This window comes from Perognathus longimembris, chromosome 5 (genome assembly GCF_023159225.1).
Source record: "Perognathus longimembris pacificus isolate PPM17 chromosome 5, ASM2315922v1, whole genome shotgun sequence".
NCBI classification, from domain to species: domain Eukaryota; kingdom Metazoa; phylum Chordata; class Mammalia; order Rodentia; family Heteromyidae; genus Perognathus; species Perognathus longimembris.
Genome location: NC_063165.1, coordinates 47,995,420 through 48,013,571, shown reverse-complemented (window position 1 = coordinate 48,013,571; position 18,152 = coordinate 47,995,420). Strand labels below are relative to the sequence as shown.

The 18,152-nt window shown below is 39.2% G+C and overlaps 1 protein-coding gene across 2 annotated transcripts in view; it reads left to right on the top strand.

Moving 5' to 3' along the window:
• Positions 1-18,152, top strand: part of Kpna1 (karyopherin subunit alpha 1) — a 596,817-nt gene that overhangs the window by 546,755 nt on the left and 31,910 nt on the right. The window contains exons 1-2 of one of the 2 annotated variants that reach the window (XM_048346770.1): positions 2,674-2,861; positions 13,394-13,527. The exons of the other annotated variant lie outside the window; for it this stretch is intronic. Coding sequence (XP_048202727.1) covers positions 13,399-13,527 — 129 coding nt within the window. The 5' untranslated portion in view covers positions 2,674-2,861; positions 13,394-13,398. Of the gene's footprint in view, positions 1-2,673; positions 2,862-13,393; positions 13,528-18,152 lie in introns of those variants that run through there. 2 annotated transcript variants of the gene reach the window in all.

Below are 18,152 nucleotides of genomic sequence, written 5' to 3'. Positions count from 1 at the left end.
TGGGATTCATTCATCTTCCTGAAAGACAAGCATTCTGATAGTCTTGTATAGTACTTTCCTTGGTTGTGCGTCTGAGGGTTCTGCCTTAGATACATGATTTGAAAGGTTTCTTGCCTTGCTCCCATGTCTCAGAAAGTCCCATTTGGGCCTTGCTCTAGCTGACTCTATCATCATGAAATGACCAGTCTATAGGGCATACAGAATGGATCCACGTAGAGCCATCACTATTCAGTCCCAACCTACCTATTCAGAACCTAGAACTCCTCATTTCCTATTGAAACAGCTATGAATCCATTTCCAAAATCTAATTGTATCTATCTCTTGGGAATCCCCTCCTCAGATGGGTCATGCATCTGGATCAGGAATAGCAAAGGGGACCAAATGTGGTAGCATGACTACAACCTCAGACACTTGGAAGGCAGAAATCATTAGAATGGTGGTGGTCATGACTAATCTGGGCAAAACTCAGCCTCCCAAGTATCTAGGATTACAGTAGCACCCAGCTACTCTATTCTTTTTATCATTACATAAAAGAAAAAAATAGCTCCCAAGGAAGCAGAGCAGAAAATAAACAAAAATGTTCTATAATATCATGGGACAGAAATGTCATTATTTTATTTAAAATAGGTAACATCTAGTTATTTAGTTGCATTTGCGTTCTTTTTAAGTATTCTTACATATAAATGTCTGAAGAATACTGAAGAGTACAGCCTCTAAAACTTAAATGTGAAATAAACAATTAAAATAAACTGCTGTACCAAAGGATAAACATTTTAAAAATATTGCTATATTTTTCATGTTTTTATTATTTGCTTAACTAGTGCTTCCACTCATTATTAATTGCGGTATTATTACTAGTACTACTGCTATTTGTTTACGTAATAGCAAATATGTAACAAGTCAATGCCTATTTTTATTTATGTTAAAAATATAGGAATATATGTGATTTACATTATTTTTATTTATTTGCATGCCTATTTACTGGCAAAGTTTTTTCAAGTCAGGCATTTCCAAATGTTAGCAAGAATGTGTAGAAAAAAGAATCTTACACAGTGTGGAGTATAAATTGGTACTTTGTAAACTAATCTGGCAATATCTAGTGCATTCATTTTCTATTGCCATGTAACAAATTACCAAAAAACCGAGTGGCTTAACAACCACTTATTATCTCACTGTTCCTCCAAGCCAGGAGTATAGGCATAGGTTAGCTTCTTTCTCTGCTTAGTGTCTAACAAGGTTCAGGAAAGTATATGGTCAAACTGTCCTGTCTGGAGGCTTGGCTGAATATGAATCTTCTTCCAACCTCTCTCAGGCTATTGACAGAATTCACTTGAATGTGGTTGTGTGCTTGAAGGCCCTAGACTCTTACTGATAGCTAAAGACTACACTCAGATCCTAGAGGCTACCTGACTAGTGGTTACCTGTCATGTAGTCATCTCCACAGGCAGTTGACAACATGATAATTTGTTCCCTTGAGGCAAGTGTGTAGCTCCAGTCTGGGAAGACAAAGTATTATGTAATGAGCTTTCATCATGGGAGGAGGTCTCTGCCTCTTTGGCCATACTCTGTTGGCTTAAAGTCAGAGAGAGGACACATCTACATTCAGGGAGTGGGGATATACATAGAAACACTGTGAGGCAGAGATCATGAGAGGGTATCTTAGAATTCTGCCTACCTCATCTGATGATGGTAAGGATGTATGTTGGGTGTGGTGGTGCATATCTGCAACCCCATTAATTAGAAAGTGGAGGCAGTTGAGCACAGTTATCGAAATCCTACCTTAAAAACATGAGGGGCATGGCTCAATTGGCAGGGTGCTTCCCTACCATGTGTGAGGCCCTGGATTCAGTCTCCAGTACAACAAAAATGTAATCAATGTATTTTCATATAGTAGTTTTCTGGCATATGGTATGGATGTATAAGAACGCTTGTAATAGCACTATTTGTAGCCGCAAAAACAGTATTTTATACCTTTTAAATTTCTCAAAATAACAAAAATACACAGTTAGGAAGATATTCTTATGAATTACTACTCTTCCCGGCTGGCCTTAAACTCTTGATTCGCTGTCTCAGCTTCCCTAGTTGCTGGGATTTATAGATGTGTACCACCACACCCGGCTCAAGAACTCATTTTTGATTTTTGATACTTCTTACAAATTATCAGGCAAAGGGGAAGGGCATGATCTAAAAAGAGAATAGCAAGAAGCTTCCAGTAAGCAAGCTGCACGTGATCTCTTTGGCCATGAGACACTGACTTAACACTTCTGTAGTATTCTTCGTCCTTTAACCATGCCATCATTCCTCCACACACACACACACACACAGAGAAAGAAATATGTACTGGATCATGTGCCTACTACGTGAGAGGCTATATCTGGAAAAGCAGGGGGAAATCTGTCCATTCTAGAACAGCTTAGTAAAGATAGCTTCGTTGACATAAATACCCTCTTCCCACCCTCTTCCCTTTCCCTCACCCCCCGCCCCATCCCCCCTTCAGCGATGGACCTCAAGCTTCCTGGTCAATGAGGTCCTGACCCTGGACCCAAGATTCCAGGACTCTGGGCTGTGGGACGCCTAACAGCCAGATGACTACCTCTCCCGGCAGGCTCTGCGGTGGGCGTCACCGCAGGGGCGCACGCAGGCGCGTTGGCCGGCCCCCTGCACGCAGGCGCATTGCGCACGCCGGCTGAGCTGGGTCTCACTGCTCGGTGCGCGGCGTCGAAAGGCGAGGCCTGGTGCGGTGCGCACCGCCGAGGTGGGGTCGGCTTGTCTAGGTGGTGGGTGAAAGAGGAGCGGCGGACGGGCGAGAGAGCGAGCACTTCACTCTAAGCAGTGGCACCCGGGTCGGTTGCCTCGAGCCGGTGAGTGCGGGCCGCGGCCCCTCCCCCTCCCGCCGGCGGATCCGGGCTGTCTACGGCGGGATCCGGGAGAGGCCCCGGGGCGAGGGCGGGCGGGCGCTGGCGGGAGCTCGAGCTCAGCTCCGTGGGGGCCCGGACGCTCGCGGTGCGTCCGTGCGTCACCGGCCCGGGCTGCCCTCAACGGCCGCGCGGCCGGCGAAGGTGAGGGTGGGGGCGGGGAGCGCCGGAGTGATCGCCGCCATCGGGATCGCCGGTCGAGGCGGGCGGGCGCGGCGCGGCGCGGCGCGGCGGGTGGAAGGAAACGGCGCCGGGGACTGCGGTGATGAGGCCGCGCGGAGCCTGCGCCGGGGCCGGGGCCGAGGCGCGCGAGCTGGAGGGTGGGCGGGCGGCGCGAGGGCTGCGCGGGAGGCGAGGACGAGCCGGGGAGGCGAGTCGAAATCCCGGCACCCCCTTTCTCCCCTGGAAGGGACTCTTCGGGGGAGGGCGGGAGAGGTGGGGGATCGACGAATCCCAGCCCCGGCCCGAGCCGGCCGGTGTGGGGTGTGGTGGGGTCGGTCGGCCGCAGTTCCCCGATGTCATCACAGCACCCGCCGCGGCTGGCGGGGGTGTGGTAATGAGAGGAATGACAGAACTTGGTCGGCGCCGAGCGTGTGTGAGCGGGGATGCGAGGGAAACCGCCAACAATCCACACCGAGCCCAGAATGAAGGAGGCAGGGAGGTCGGCCCGAAAGCCTCTTGTCAGGCCTGAGTGGGAATGCCGTGTGTGTGTGTGTGTGTGTGTGTGTGTCCGTGTGTCCGTGTGTCCGTGTCCCTTTTTTTTTTCCAATGAGAAGTTTCAAAAGAATGGATGTTTACAACTCACAGAATAAACAGTCCTGAAATAATTTTTCCGAGATGTACCATTACACACTACTATCAACATTTTTTTAAACAGTTCCTCCAAAAGGGGGGAAAAACACTGGCAGGTAGGTTTTGCATTTTCTTACTTGTGAGGTTTTGTTTTTGTTTAGGTGTTGTGCCTGGGCACTGTCCCTTAGCTTTTTCTGCACAGGGTTAGTGCTCTTACCCCATGAGCCATAGCTCCACCTCCGGCTTAGAGGAGTCTAATAGGCTTTACTGCCTGGATTGGCTTCGAACCATGATCCTCAGAGGCTGATACAAATGTGAGCCACTGGCTAGTCCTAGCCTTCTTAGGCTCCTTCTTAACTCTCTTGAGAAAGAGTCTCTCCGTGGGTCCACTTTCATCTCCTGCTTCACCCTTCTCAGTTGCTGAGACTTGAGATTTCCATATTCAGTTTAAGTTGTTGTTGCATTTGTAATTTTTTTGAATATGATTCGCAAGTTATTCATCCTTCTACTTAAAAGATAGCCATTTAAGTTTTTCAAAGGAAAGTGAGAATGAACTCTACTGTGTTTTTCTATTTTTGCTGAGGTTGTTGGAAGACGATATATATATTTATTCGATTTTGTATATGAGTGGATGAGGATTTCCTTCAGCTTTCCAGGTTTGACACAAAACCACAGGTCCTTGAAATCCATTGATGAAAAGAATTTCAAGGTATCTCACCAAAGGAAAGTCTCAGCAAGTGAAGATTCAACAAAGATTTGTTTTTTTATTATAACAGTTAAAATTGGGAGATAGGGGAAAAAAATAGAAACATTTCCTGTTCTCAAAAATGGAAGCCTCTGTGTAGCCTTTTATGCTTTGAGCTACAGGACCACAGGAGTACATTAGGTCCAGCAACTGTATATTCCATGAATGTTTTGAGTAGATAAGATGGGTGAGCCCCACCTAAAACACTGGGAACATTTAGGACTTCTTTTGCCAAATATGCCTTTCTTTATTTCTGCCTTTACACATTCTTTTTTTTTTTTTTTGCCAGTCCTGGGCCTTGGACTTGGGGCCTGATCACTGTCCTTGGCTTCTTTTTGCTTAAGGCTAGCACTCTGACACTTGGGCCACAGCACCACTTCTGGCCATTTTCTATGTATGTGGTGCTGGGCAATTGAACCCAGGGCTTTCATGTATATGAGGCAAGCACTCTTGCCACTAGGCCATATTCCCAGCCCCTACACATCCATTTATAGCTACCAAATTTTTGCCATTTCAAAGGATAGCATAGATTTACAGTCTCTTACATTTTAAAGAAATATGTGTCAGGATCATATAACTTTAAAAGTGAGGTATGATGAGAGGAAAGCTTATCTGCTTTTTCAGTTTAGTTTCTGGTTTTAACTTGTGACTCTGGCCTTTTTGATAATTTGTTGAAAATGATAGAATTTTCTGTGTCCTCACCTATCAGGCTTCAGTTTTAAGGTGGAAAGCATGAGAACACTTAAGGAGATCCTTTCCAGCTAATGTGCTAAAAGCATGTATATTAGACAGTCAGTACTTAATTTTGAAGTACATACTCATTTTCCCTAACTTGCAGATGCAAGTATGGCTGGTCTTCCATTTTTTGTTGGTACCAAGATTAGAATTCTCCATCCCCAACACCGATAAAAAAGGAAAAAAGATTCTGGCCCACAGTGACTCCGCTTCATACTCAGGAGGTTGAGATCTGAGGATCAAGGGTTGAAGCCAGTCCAGGCAGGAAAGTCTGTGAGACTCTTATTTCCAATTGACCATCAAAAAGCTGGGAGTGGAGCTATGGGTCAAGTGGTAGAGTGCTAGCCTTGAGCAAAAAGCTCAAGGACAGAACTGAAGCTCTGAGTTGAAGCACAGAACAAAAAGAGCAAGAAGAAAAAAGAAAACTAGTCCAGCCACCAGTGGCTCACACCTGCAATCCTAGCTGCTGAGGAAGCTGAGGTCTGAGGATTGATGTTTACAAAAAAGCCACCCTACCAGGAAAGTCTGAGTCTTTTATCCCCAGTTATCCAGCAGAAAAGATGGGTATGGAGCTGTGGCTCAAGTGGTAGAACACTAGCCTTTATCAAAAAAACCTCAAGGTTGGTGAGCACCCTGGCCCTAAGATCAAGCCCCAAGACTGGCACTAAATAAATAAATAAACAAGAAAACTAAAAATCAACAAAAAAGATCTGGTTTTTGGGTTGTCTTTTTTTTTTTTGAGACAAGTTTTGAGCATGCAACCTGGACTGGCCTTGAACTTGAAATCTGCCACTGGCTTGTGTTATCTCTACCTGGCTTTGGTTGTGTTTGTATACTTAATCCATTCACCCCTGAATACTTTTAGAGTGATTGTAACTGGTGTATCCTTATGCTCGTGTCCTAATGAAATTTATAGCATAAGGCTGAAAACAGTTAATACAAATATTAACCAAGTGACATTTTAACAGTCATTGTAATTTAGCAGAAATGCAAAAAGGACTTTACTAAATATCAAGGCAAGTTCAAATGGAAGCAAATAGCACAAACTTTGAGGGTCTTAACATTCATTAGGAAATGAAAGGCTCATGCTTCTAATCCTAGCTCTTCAAAGCTGAGGTAGGAAGATTCAGAGTGCCAGGCCAACCTAGGATACACATTAATGGCCTTTCTTAGAAAAGCAAACAAAAATAATTAATTAAAAACAAAACCCTCCCCTGCTCCACAACAAAGACACCTTAGAATAAGGGCTTAGGGATGTTGCTCAGTGGTAGGATTCTTGAATAGAGTGTCCAAGGCCCTGAGTTCCATTCCTGGAACTGTTAAAACAAACAAGCCTGAATAAGTGACAAATGCATTACCTGCATTAAGTTTTTTATTTTGACTTTGCTTTCTTCTGGATAAACTATGAAACCTGACAAACAACTGAGTAATGAGATCAATAAGATTGCACACTGAATAGACAAGGCTTCATAAGCTTAATAATAAATCATATTTTCAAATCCAGGATGCCAACTCTTCATATTTCTTCTTCCCTCTGAGAAACATGGAAGTGATGTTGTCTATAGCAGGAAATAGCATTGTGCTTGCGCACCATGGGATGAGATATGAAATGGACTTGTATGTTAAGAGGTTCAGAGTATTCTTTCATGCCATTTATTTTTATTCTGTTTTAGGTAGTTGTACAAAAGGGTTTCATTTCAGTATGTCAGTTTATGACATTGTTCAATGTTACACCTTTTATCATCCTCCCTATCTCTCCTAACTTCACCCATCTCACATATGTACAAAATATTTAATATACATATGTGGTTCTGTTTTCACATGTGTACATTATGACTGCATTTGCCCACCCTTCCTCTCTTCATTCTTCCAAGCATATGTCCCACCTTCTGGTATTTCTTTTGTTGTTCAAAGGAGAATGATGTGCTACTGGTATTTTCCCATGTGTATAGTTAACTTTAGTAAATATATTTGTGTATATATGCATGTGACTGTGTATGTTCACATATATATCTGTAATTTAGCTCTAACTTCCACATAGGAAGGAAAACATGCATCTTATGTGTCCTTAGTCTCTCTGAGCTTGACTTATCATGAGATTTTTTTTCAGGTGCATTTATTTCCCTGCAAATGGCATAATTTACTTCCTGATGGATGAGAAAAATTGCATTTTGTGTGTGTGTGTGTGTGTGTGTGTCTGGATGTATATCACATTCATATATTACATTTCTTGATTGGCATAATTTGGCTTTAGTGAATAGTGTCTTTATCCTGACTTGTAATATATTTTCTAAGGTGTTCTTCATGAAACTTCCTAGAATGATTTATTTATATACCTTAATTTTTATACAGAATTACTACGTATCAAAGTGGCCATGAAAAAAATGTATTATTTATTTGCCATGTAAAACTTGGCAATTTGTTTGTTGGTCCCTATGAAATACAGACTCAGAGCCAGACACTGCTATCTTATTCCTGTAATCCTAGTTACCTAGGCTGAGATACAGAGATCGAGATTTGAAACTAGCCCAGTTAGAAAAGTCCATGAGACTCTATTTCCAAAATAACCATCAAAAGGCTGAGCTGAAGCCCCATACCAGTGGCTCACGCCTGTAATCCTAGCTACAGAGGCTAAGAATCTGGGGACCATGGTTCAAAGCCACTCTGGACATGAAAGTCCCAGTGAAACTGTTCGCTCCAATTAACCACCAGAAAACTGGAAGTGGTGCTATGGCTCAAGTGGTAGAGCACTAGCCTTGAGCTGATAGCGCCCAGCCCCAGAATCCAAGCCCCATGACCGACCAAAAAAAGCAAAAAAAAAAAGCTGAGCTGGAGACTGGCTCATGTAGTAGAGCACCCATAAAGCAAGCCAAGCAAAGTCATAAATTAAAACTCTACACTGTCCTTCCCCCTCCTGAAGACAGACTAGAGACAAATTCTTAAGATGTCATTTCTAGCCTTTTTTTCTAAAAAGATAACTTACAAATAACTTCATTAAATTACTTTCTTGAACTGTCTTTTTAAAATTTAGGGGACTCATAATGTGTTACGTGTTTAATTTTTGTAATTTTCCCTAATCTCAACTGTATTATGAATTGTTTCGTACTACTTACTTTGGAATTGCTGTAGGTTTCTGGACCTATTTTTGTTGTTGTTTTCTGTTGGTCTTATTTTGACTTTTAATTTTTTCTTGTACATTTGAGAATAAGATTATATCTTGTTCTTGAGCTCCATAGTTTTAGCACTGAGTTTATTGAATTAATAAAAGTCTTAGGATTTATGATATCTGTGCTTTTAAACCTGTCAGATTGTATTTACAAGTATGTTTGTATAAATACTGTCCATAAAATAAATTAAGACTTTTAATTGGCTATGCAAGATGAGTGACCTAGTGGTAAAGAATTTATGGTTTTTTTGTTTTGTTTTGTGTTAAATATCTTTGTACTTTGTTGGGATTATGAATTTAGATGCAATAACAGAGGAAGACATTGGGAATGGTAAACAAGTCAATTAGCTGCCAATTAGGGACTAGATAGGACTTGCATTAGAAAACTTTGAGGTTGTGCACTGAACGAGCAGGGATGAGGGCTAATGGGTTGTACAGTTTGTTTTTCTTTTTAAAGATGTTAACAACACTATAAAATCGACCTCAGTGTAAAAATGGTTCTGATCTAATGTTGTTGACTAATTGGGACCATTCTTGAGAGCAGGCAGTAATCCAGAATGTGGATAAAAGGGATAATCTCCTTCATATAACAAGAATAATGCTGTCCTTCATATGCAAAGATAAGTCTGCTTACTCATCATGATGGATTTTCTAGCACTAATGGGGATATGTGCTGAGTTGTCCATGTATCTCTATGCTCTGACCAGCAAAGCAGCTTGGGATCAGAATGGGGGTTTGTTGCTGGGGTACAGACCCACAGAAAGTAATAAAATCTACAGATGTGTCAAGGCTAAATAAGTTGCTTTCCCTTAATTATCCTTGCAAACCCACTCTGGAGGAGAGTATATGTGTACAGCATAAGGTAACTTGCCCTACACTTCACTGAGTGGTAGAGCTGGGATTCAAACATGAGGTTGTCTGTAACTTCAGTCATTAAAGCTTGATTTTATTCAGTTTTGTATCAGAACAAATTAGACATAGGTAGGTTTTGTTCTGTAGTTTTGGTGGTAGTAAACTGAACTTAGAGCCTCATATTTGCTTGCAGGCACTCTATTGCTGAGCCATGCCTTTAGCTCCATTTTCACAATCATTTTTGAGCCAGTATCTTGCTTCCTGTCTGGGATGGCAGTTCAAAGTTTAATAGAAAGAATGATGGTGGAGAAAGAAAGCATGCAGCATAGACATGTCATGGGGAGACAGTACTTCAGCACACCATAGCCATCTTTGAGGTTATAGAGCTTGGCTTTCAATTAAATTTGGAGAATTGGAGTCCTTGAAGATGATAGCTTGGTGGGTCTCCTTTGTATCATGGAGCCAAAAAGATTCAATATTCTGTACTTTAAAATTTCTTTTTGTAACCCTCTTCCCCTGTTTTCCTAGGTTTTGGTTTATCACCTTATACCATATACAAGTTGTATAGGCCTCAATTCCCTGATTGCCTGCTTTTCTATTACTACCAGAATTCCATAATGTATATCTGAGACATTTTCCTTTTCATTTCCTAATATCTCACTTGCCTTTCTGTCATCACAAATACCTGGTTAGTTATACATTTCTTCCAGAAGTCATAAAATTGAAAGCATACCAAAAAGTGATAAATTTAATGTGATAAATAGTACCCTTTCTCCCCCAAAGAGAAGAAACTATACCCACTGCCAGCTATGGATACTAGTGTAGAGGTGTTTTTAGTCAATAACATTTAAAAAGAAGGGAAGGGAGGGGGAAGCTGGGGGAAAGTAAAAGAAGGCGTGACATTGCCCCCCTCCAAAAAAAAAAAAAAAGAAATGTACTATTACCTGACTTAAGAAATGGTAGCCTCTCTGTACAACAATTTAATAATAACAATGGAATTACTTAAAAAATGTAAAAAGTGACACCATGTTTTCCCCAAGAATAAGAATCATTTTTGAGGAATCTGTCAGTATAACTCACTGTATTTAGTAATTCAGAGACAAAAACAATTATTTTAATAACTACCAGATATAATTTGACATGCATTTCAGATTTTACTGTTATGTGTGAGGGATCTAATCTAGAGCTTAATATATCCTAGATAAGTGGTATACCACTGAGCTGCATCTCCAACTCTTACACATTTTAGAAACAGTCACATACGTCACAGTGGGTAGTTCTTGGCAGTAGCAGCACATACTTACCTACAGTAAGTACAGATCCCTGTCAGAGTTGACATTGTAGAAGATTGACAAGCGAATTGTAAAATTGATGTGGAATTGTAAGGAATTCACAAAAGCTAAAACAATCTTATAATGGGAAGACTCATACTTCATTCCAACTTATTACAAGGCAGTGATCATCAAGACATTGTGGAATTGTTGAAACAATATGTGCATATAGGTCAATGGAATTGAGAGTCAAGAAACTAAACCATATATGTAAAGCAAACCACACACACACCCATAGGCACACATGCATACTGGTTATTGAGTACCATTTAGGAAGGTATAATAAAGATCAGAAATTTAATCACAACATTTATTTCTTATAGTTCTTGAGGCTTAGAAGTCTAAGACTAAGGTACTGGCAGACTTAGAGTTCATAGATGGCTGTCATTTCTTCTTTGAGATAAGTGCAGGCTGGTGAAACTCAAGGTGTCCTTGAATGTTGAGTCTTCCTGCCTCAGTTCTGTGTTGACGTTACAGGTGTGAGGCACCACACCTTGTTTGGTTCATGTTCGTTCTCTCTCTCTCTCTCTCTCTCTCTCTCTCTCTCTCTCTCTCTCTCTCTCTCCTCTTAAATAAGGGCATTCTATTCATGAAGGTTCTGCCATTGTGACTTTAATCACATTAGACCCACCTTCAGCATCATCCTAAGAATTAGGATTTTACATATAATTTTGGGGCAGATGGGAACATGTAATTTATAGCAAATACCAAGACCATTGAAAGGAGAAATAGTTGTTTTTTTAAACCAGATGTTAGTCAACTGCCTAACCACATGCAAAAACAAACAACCCCCCCACCCCAAACCTTGGCTCTTAACTCACACCATGTACAAAAAATTAACTCAAAATGGATCTCAGACTTAAATATAAGAGGTAAACCAAAGCTCCTGTAAAGAAACAAGGTTTCAGATTCTTAGACATGACACCAAAAGCATGAATAAGAGAAAGAAAAGGGTGGGCTCTGGTGGCTTATTTCTGTGATCCTTGCTACTAAGGATGCTGAGATTCAAAGTAAGATTTAAAGCTAGCTTGGACAGAAAAGTTTTTAGATTCTTCCATCTCAAAAATACCCAACAAAAAACAAGGCTAGAAGTGGTAGAAGACAAACCAATTAAGTACAAGGCCCTGAGTTCAAGCCCTGGTATTGCCAAAAGGAAAATAGTAGATTAATTTAGACTTTATCAAAATTAAAACCTTTTGTGCTTGAAAGAATTCCATCAAGAAAGTGAATTGGGGGTAGTGTGGTTCAGATGGTAGAGCACCTGTTTAATCAGTATGAAAACCTTGAGGTCAAACCTCAGTACCTGTAAGCAAACAAAAAAAGATGGAAAAATAAAGATTGGGGGGCATTTTTGCTTAACATCTAGTTGATATGTTTTATCCAAAATGTTAAACTGTTATAACTCAGTAAGAAGACAACCTAGTAACCCAACTTAAAAATAGACAAAGGATTTGAATAGCTTTTAATGAGCAGTGTATAGCTAATAATTATGTGAAAGATGGTTTACTTCTTTATTCCTCAGGGGGTTACAAATCAAAACCACAAGAAGTTCTTTTAGGGGCTGGGGATATGGCCTAGTGGCAAGAGAGCTTGTCTCGTATACACGAGGCCCTGGGTTTGATTCCCCAGCACCACATATACAGAAAATGGCCAGAAGCGGCGCTGTGGCTCAAGTGGCAGAGTGCTAGCCTTGAGCAAAAAGAAGCCAGGGACAGTGCTCAGGCCCTGAGTCCAAGGCCCAGGACTGCCCCCCCCCCCAAAAAAAAAAAAGAAGTTCTTTTATACCCACTAGGATAGCTGTGGTTAAAAAAAAAAAAAAAAGTCCTAATAGCCAAATGTTGATGAAGTAGAGTAAATGTTGCCTCCTTTGTATGTTGGTGGGAATACAAAATGATAAAGCCACATTGAAAAACAGTTGAGTAGTTCTTTAAGTGATGAAATGGAGTTCTTATGACTTTCAGTTTGACCCACACATATATACATACGTGTGTGTGTGTGTGTGTATATATGAGATGTCTACACAAAAACTTGTCTGTAGGTGTTAGTGGAAGTATTATTTGTAATAGCCAAAGGTAAAAGTAGCCTAATTCCCATTAGTTGAAAGGGTAAACGTAACTGGGTACATACACACAATGGAACATTATTCAGCCCTAAAAAGAATGAAATACTGATATATGCTACAGTGCAAATGAACCCTGTATGTGTTAGGCTATATGAAGAAGCTAGACACAAAAGATTGTATATTACATGATTTTGTTCATATGAAATGTCCAGAGTAAGAATAATAGCTAAACGGTCTAGGATTTCTGGCCCTTGTTTCTTTTTAACAGTACTGGGTTTGAACTCCTGGGGCTTTGTGCTACTAGGCAAGGTTTACTCTACCACTTGAACAACACCTTCAGCTCCAAGATTTCTTTTTGAGGTGATGAAAATACGTAAAATTCTTTCTTTTTTTTTTTTTTTTTTTTGGCCAGTCCTGGGCCTTGGACTCAGGGCCTGAGCACTGTCCCTGGCTTCTTCCTGCTCAAGGCTAGCACTCTGCCACTTGAGCCACAGCGCCGCTTCTGGCCGTTTTCTGTATATGTGGTGCTGGGGAATCGAACCTAGGGCCTCGTGTATCCGAGGCAGGCACTCTTGCCACTAGGCTATATCCCCAGCCCGTAAAATTCATTTTGATAAGGGTTGCACATATGTGTGAATGCTAAAATTATTGAATTATACCTTTTAATAACAGTAAAAAAAAAAAGGAACTATTTGTCCCTATGGAATGAGTTTGGGCCTGTATATTTGACTAGGGCTGAGCAGCTACAAAAATAGATTTCTTTAAAGTAAGCTTAAGTGTTCTCTGTTCTTACAGAAATCATGACTACCCCAGGAAAAGAGAACTTTCGCCTAAAAAGTTATAAGAACAAATCTCTGAATCCTGATGAGATGCGCAGGAGGAGGGAGGAAGAAGGACTGCAGTTACGTAAGCAGAAAAGAGAGGAACAAGTAAGTCCTTAATCATGTTTGTTACATTTTAAGATAGAAACCACTGTCTTTTTAGCAACCTTTAATAAGTGTATGTCCCCCTTCCCTTTAATCAAATCAACACTTTATTTTAGGATAGGAAAAAAACTATTGAAAAATAGAGGAATAGAGAAATCTCAGGTGGTTACCAGCAGGAGGAGGGTGAAAGTGTGGTGGCACATATGATTGAAGTATTTTATATCCACGTGAAAATAGAAAAATGAAACCAGTTAAAAATATTTTAAAGAGGATAAGAAACAATAATAGAGGGGATAAACTTGATCAAAGTACATTGTATCACTATATGGAATATAGCACAATGAAATCTCTTTGAAAATTCTGTAAAATTCATTGTGATAAGGATTGCATGTATATGTGAGTACAGTAAAGGTTACTAGATTGTACACTAATAAGAAAAAATCTGGTTCTCGTATTCTTTCTTCTTTGATGCTTCTGGGGATTGCATTCAGCTTTCCACTTGTGAGACAGATGCTCTACCATGAGTCATGCCTCCAGCCCAGATTTCCTATTTTCTTAATATAACCAGTGCTTAATATTTTGACCTCTTTTTTTTTCTAGTATTTCAACTTCTTAAGGTTTTTGTGTATGTTCATAAAGTGAATTCTCCACCCAGCAGTGCATTCATTAATTCTTATTGTAAACTTTAATTTGAAAAGTTACAAACAAAAAATTGAAAGGATAGTGAACTTTATAAACTTTGAATCTAGTAATTGTCTCCAGTTTGCTATACTTCGTATTTATTTTTACATATTTTTTGTAACTAGGTATAAAGAAAGTTTTCAGGGAATATGTCTGTTCATTCCCAAATGGTGCTGTTTTATTCATAAGGACATGTAGGCGTTGATTTCTTTTAAAATTATTTTTAACCTGAGAATATCTATAGGAGCATACAGGATTTCACCTTACTTTGTGGTTCTTTGAAAATGCTTAGGACACCTTGGTGCTGGTGCTCATGCCTGTAAGTCCAGCTACTCTGGAGTGTGAGATCTGAGATTCACAGTTCAAAGCTAGCCTGGGCAGGGAGACTTTGCCTCTAAGCCAGAAATGGATCTGTGGCTCAAAGTGGTAGACCACTAGCTTTGAACACCAAAGCCAAGGGACAGCTCCCTCAGGTCCAGCATAGGAAAAAAAAAAAGCTTAGGATAAAGAAATTTAGACATAAGCCTTTAGCTTATTATTTATTTATTTTTTTATGAAGAGATGAGTCTGGAAGAATCATTTGACTCCTTTCCCATACACATGCATAAAAACTTCATAAAGTTAAAGGCAAATGAAGGATCTGTAACTCTTTATACTTGAAAAATAAGGTAATCTTTTATAAACATTTTTCAGTTAAGTTATAATGACAGTTTCAGCAAAGCCCTGGACTAGCTAATTCAGTTAAATTAAGTCTTTGAGTACATTACAACTTCAGTGTTGGTTGTTAGCATTGTAGATGCTTGAATCAAGCACTTGTATTGTTACTGGGAAAGGTAGTTGTAAATACTGTAGACTGAGAGTTTTCTTTTAGTTTCTTGTTGCCTCTATGCATCTTATGTCTTAAGGGAAGTGGATCCTTTTCTTTAGATGAACTTACATATTATTGGCTTTTATGGCTGGAATCTATTTCCCTTTTATTATTGATCACAGCAACATTTTTCTATACATATATTCACTTGTGACTATAAATATATGTATAAATGCACATGTAAATGTGAATGTAACTACCAACCTGGGGATCATAGTTGGCACAAAATCATTTAAAGATATAATCATGGCACGTTGTTATTAACACTTTGCTCATTTTATTCTACTTCTTTTTGATTGCTAATTTCCTGTGACAGAATTTATAAGACCTACATTAACTTTTTATACTTAGCTACCTAAAGTCAGATGTTCAACATAAGACTATTGTCTAGTATCATCCAAAACATCTGTCTAAAAATAGTTGTATAGAGAAGTTTTACTGTATTCATTGTACATATTTGAAATTTTGCTGGGGCTTTAATAAGTTTGTATAATGTTCCGCTCTTAAAAAAACATTTTGTCATTTAAAATTTTTCATCTTATTTATTAATATACATATATATTTACATTATGTAAAACTAATCAGGTTTCCTAATAGCACAGCCATGCTTGCTTCATGTCTAATTTTAAAATAATAAATATCAAGAAAATACAAATTTATTTAGTTACTATTCATCTTTCGACAGTTGCTTTGAGATTTATCTGGAGAGGTCAGCAGGTTTACGCCAACCAACTAATAAGATGCTGCATTTGTAGGAAGCATAGCAGTTGATGCTGTCAAGTACATAGACAATTAGTGTCATCCTTTTAGCAGAATATTTTTTCATCTAGGCAGCACTATAAAATGACCTCTGTCCTGTTTGACAGTCACAGTCAGATTAAAGCCTTGTTCATGTACAGTAGTTTGAATTACATAGATTGTTGCTGACTTAGTGTGAGTGATACAATATGTCTAAAAAGTTCATGGAAACCAAAGTGATGAAGAATAAAGGCTTGTTTGAGATTGCCAGTTAGAAATATCTGGAATAAGTTGATAAACTTTTGAACAGTGAACATTTCTTACCTTGGCTGTTGAGTTCAGACAGCTATTATGGATAAGTAATATAGTCCACCAGTTAAGATTGTTTGTCAGGTCTATTTTTTCTTTTCAAAAACCTGGGGTTATCTGAAATAATATGTATATATGGTTGAGAAAGTTAAAATAGGGCCAAAATATCCAAAAATAAACAGTTTCCTGGCTTTGTTTCCAGGTAATCTACTTTTGGTTCTTAATGTTTAGTGTGGCCTATACTGATATGTTTCTAAGTAATATTATTTATTGTACATAAATTTAAAATATCCGATGATGTTCTATTGTAATAAAGATGTAAGTACTCTTTGTATCCACCCACTTATCCTCCCTCCCTCTCTCCCTGTATAGTTTTATTTCAGTATGTTTGCATTTTCCTCTTTTTTTTTTTTTTGCCAGTCCTGGGGCTTGAACTTGGGGCCTATGCAGTGTTCCTGGCTTGTTTTTGCTCAAGGCTAGCACTCTACCACATGAGCCACAGCACCACTTCGGCTTTTTCTGTTTATGTGGTGCTTAAATTGAACCCAGGGCTTTATGCATGCTAGGCAAGCACTCTACCCCTAAGCCATATTCCCAGCCCTGTTTGCATTTTCTATAGCTGAGCTAAGCTGAAATAGTGTGGCTACATTTCTTCATATGTGTACTTTGTTTTTCCTGGAGTTCGCTTTTTTTTTCCCCTAGCTCTTTAATCTTCTTTTTTCTAAGTTTTTACTTGTTAAACTATTAGATAATTTATCGGTTCTTTAGTTTTTGTCTTCTGGAGATCTCCCCTCTATATTTTCTGTTTTCTTGTTCCAATTACCATTGCTTATTCCAATGGGCTTAACTGTGGAGCTACTGTGCTAAGTCTACTTTTGCAGTCTACTTCTGTCTTTCTTGTAGTGATGCTTCACTTTCTTGTTTTGTTTTCCCTCCTTAAGTTTACTTGTCCTCCCCACTGCCCCCAGTTCTAGAATAGTGTACTAGTTAGTTAGTAATTATGAAGTATGGATAATAATAGTTAACTATTGAGTGTTTGATATATCTGGCACTGTGTGGGTAAGCATTTTGTGAATAAAACACTCATGCTCTCAGCCAAATTGACATTGCTTATTTTAATTGTGAACCAAATATGAAATAGAAGTTATCTGTATGATCCTTGACAAAATAAGCTATGTGATTGAAAAGGAAAGAATATAAATATGTTCATTGCTGGAGTTGGAGGCCTGGCTCAGGCAATAGAGCATCATCAGCAATGAGGAAAAGCCTCAGACACTGAGTTTGAGTTCCTGTCTCCGATAAATAAATTAAATAAATAATTTCAGATCCTTTGGGCATCATCTAGACGAATAACCTTCAAATTGTATTCTGAAGGTTTGGATTCTAGATATGTCTCATACTTCATGTATTTCTCTGCAAAGGAAAAAAAAATTAAGCCTCTTGAGCTCTGTGTCCAATGTGGTAGCCACTTATTAACATTTAATATGTGGCTAATTCAGAGTGAAATGTGTTCTGATAAAATTTACATTGAATTAATGTAAATAAGAGCATGTGAAATAATGTTTTTATTTTCTATTGACTGCACATTGAAATAGGACTCCGTGCTTGTTGGGGTTAAATACAATTTATTTCTGCATGATTTCCCTTTTTTTTCTTTCTGATAAGGTCTGACTTTATGCCTGGCCTGCATTGTAACCTCCTATTTAGGCATCCCTTCTATTTATGCATACTGTTATGCCAGAATCGCAGGCACATGACACCACATCCAGTTTTTTCTGTTGAGACACTATTTTACAAACTCTTTATTTCCGTGGCTGGTGCTTAAACTACTGTCCCCCCAGTTGTAGCTTCCCAAGTAGCTAGGATTATAAGTGTAAACCATCATCCCAGCTTTGCTTTCCTTTTTAAAATGTGACTACTAAAATTTTCAAAATTTAGTTTGTGACTTATATTTCTGTTTGGACAGTGAATATATAAATCATGTACTAGAAAAACAAATTGAGTTTGAATGATTTTCCAAAAGACTACTAGA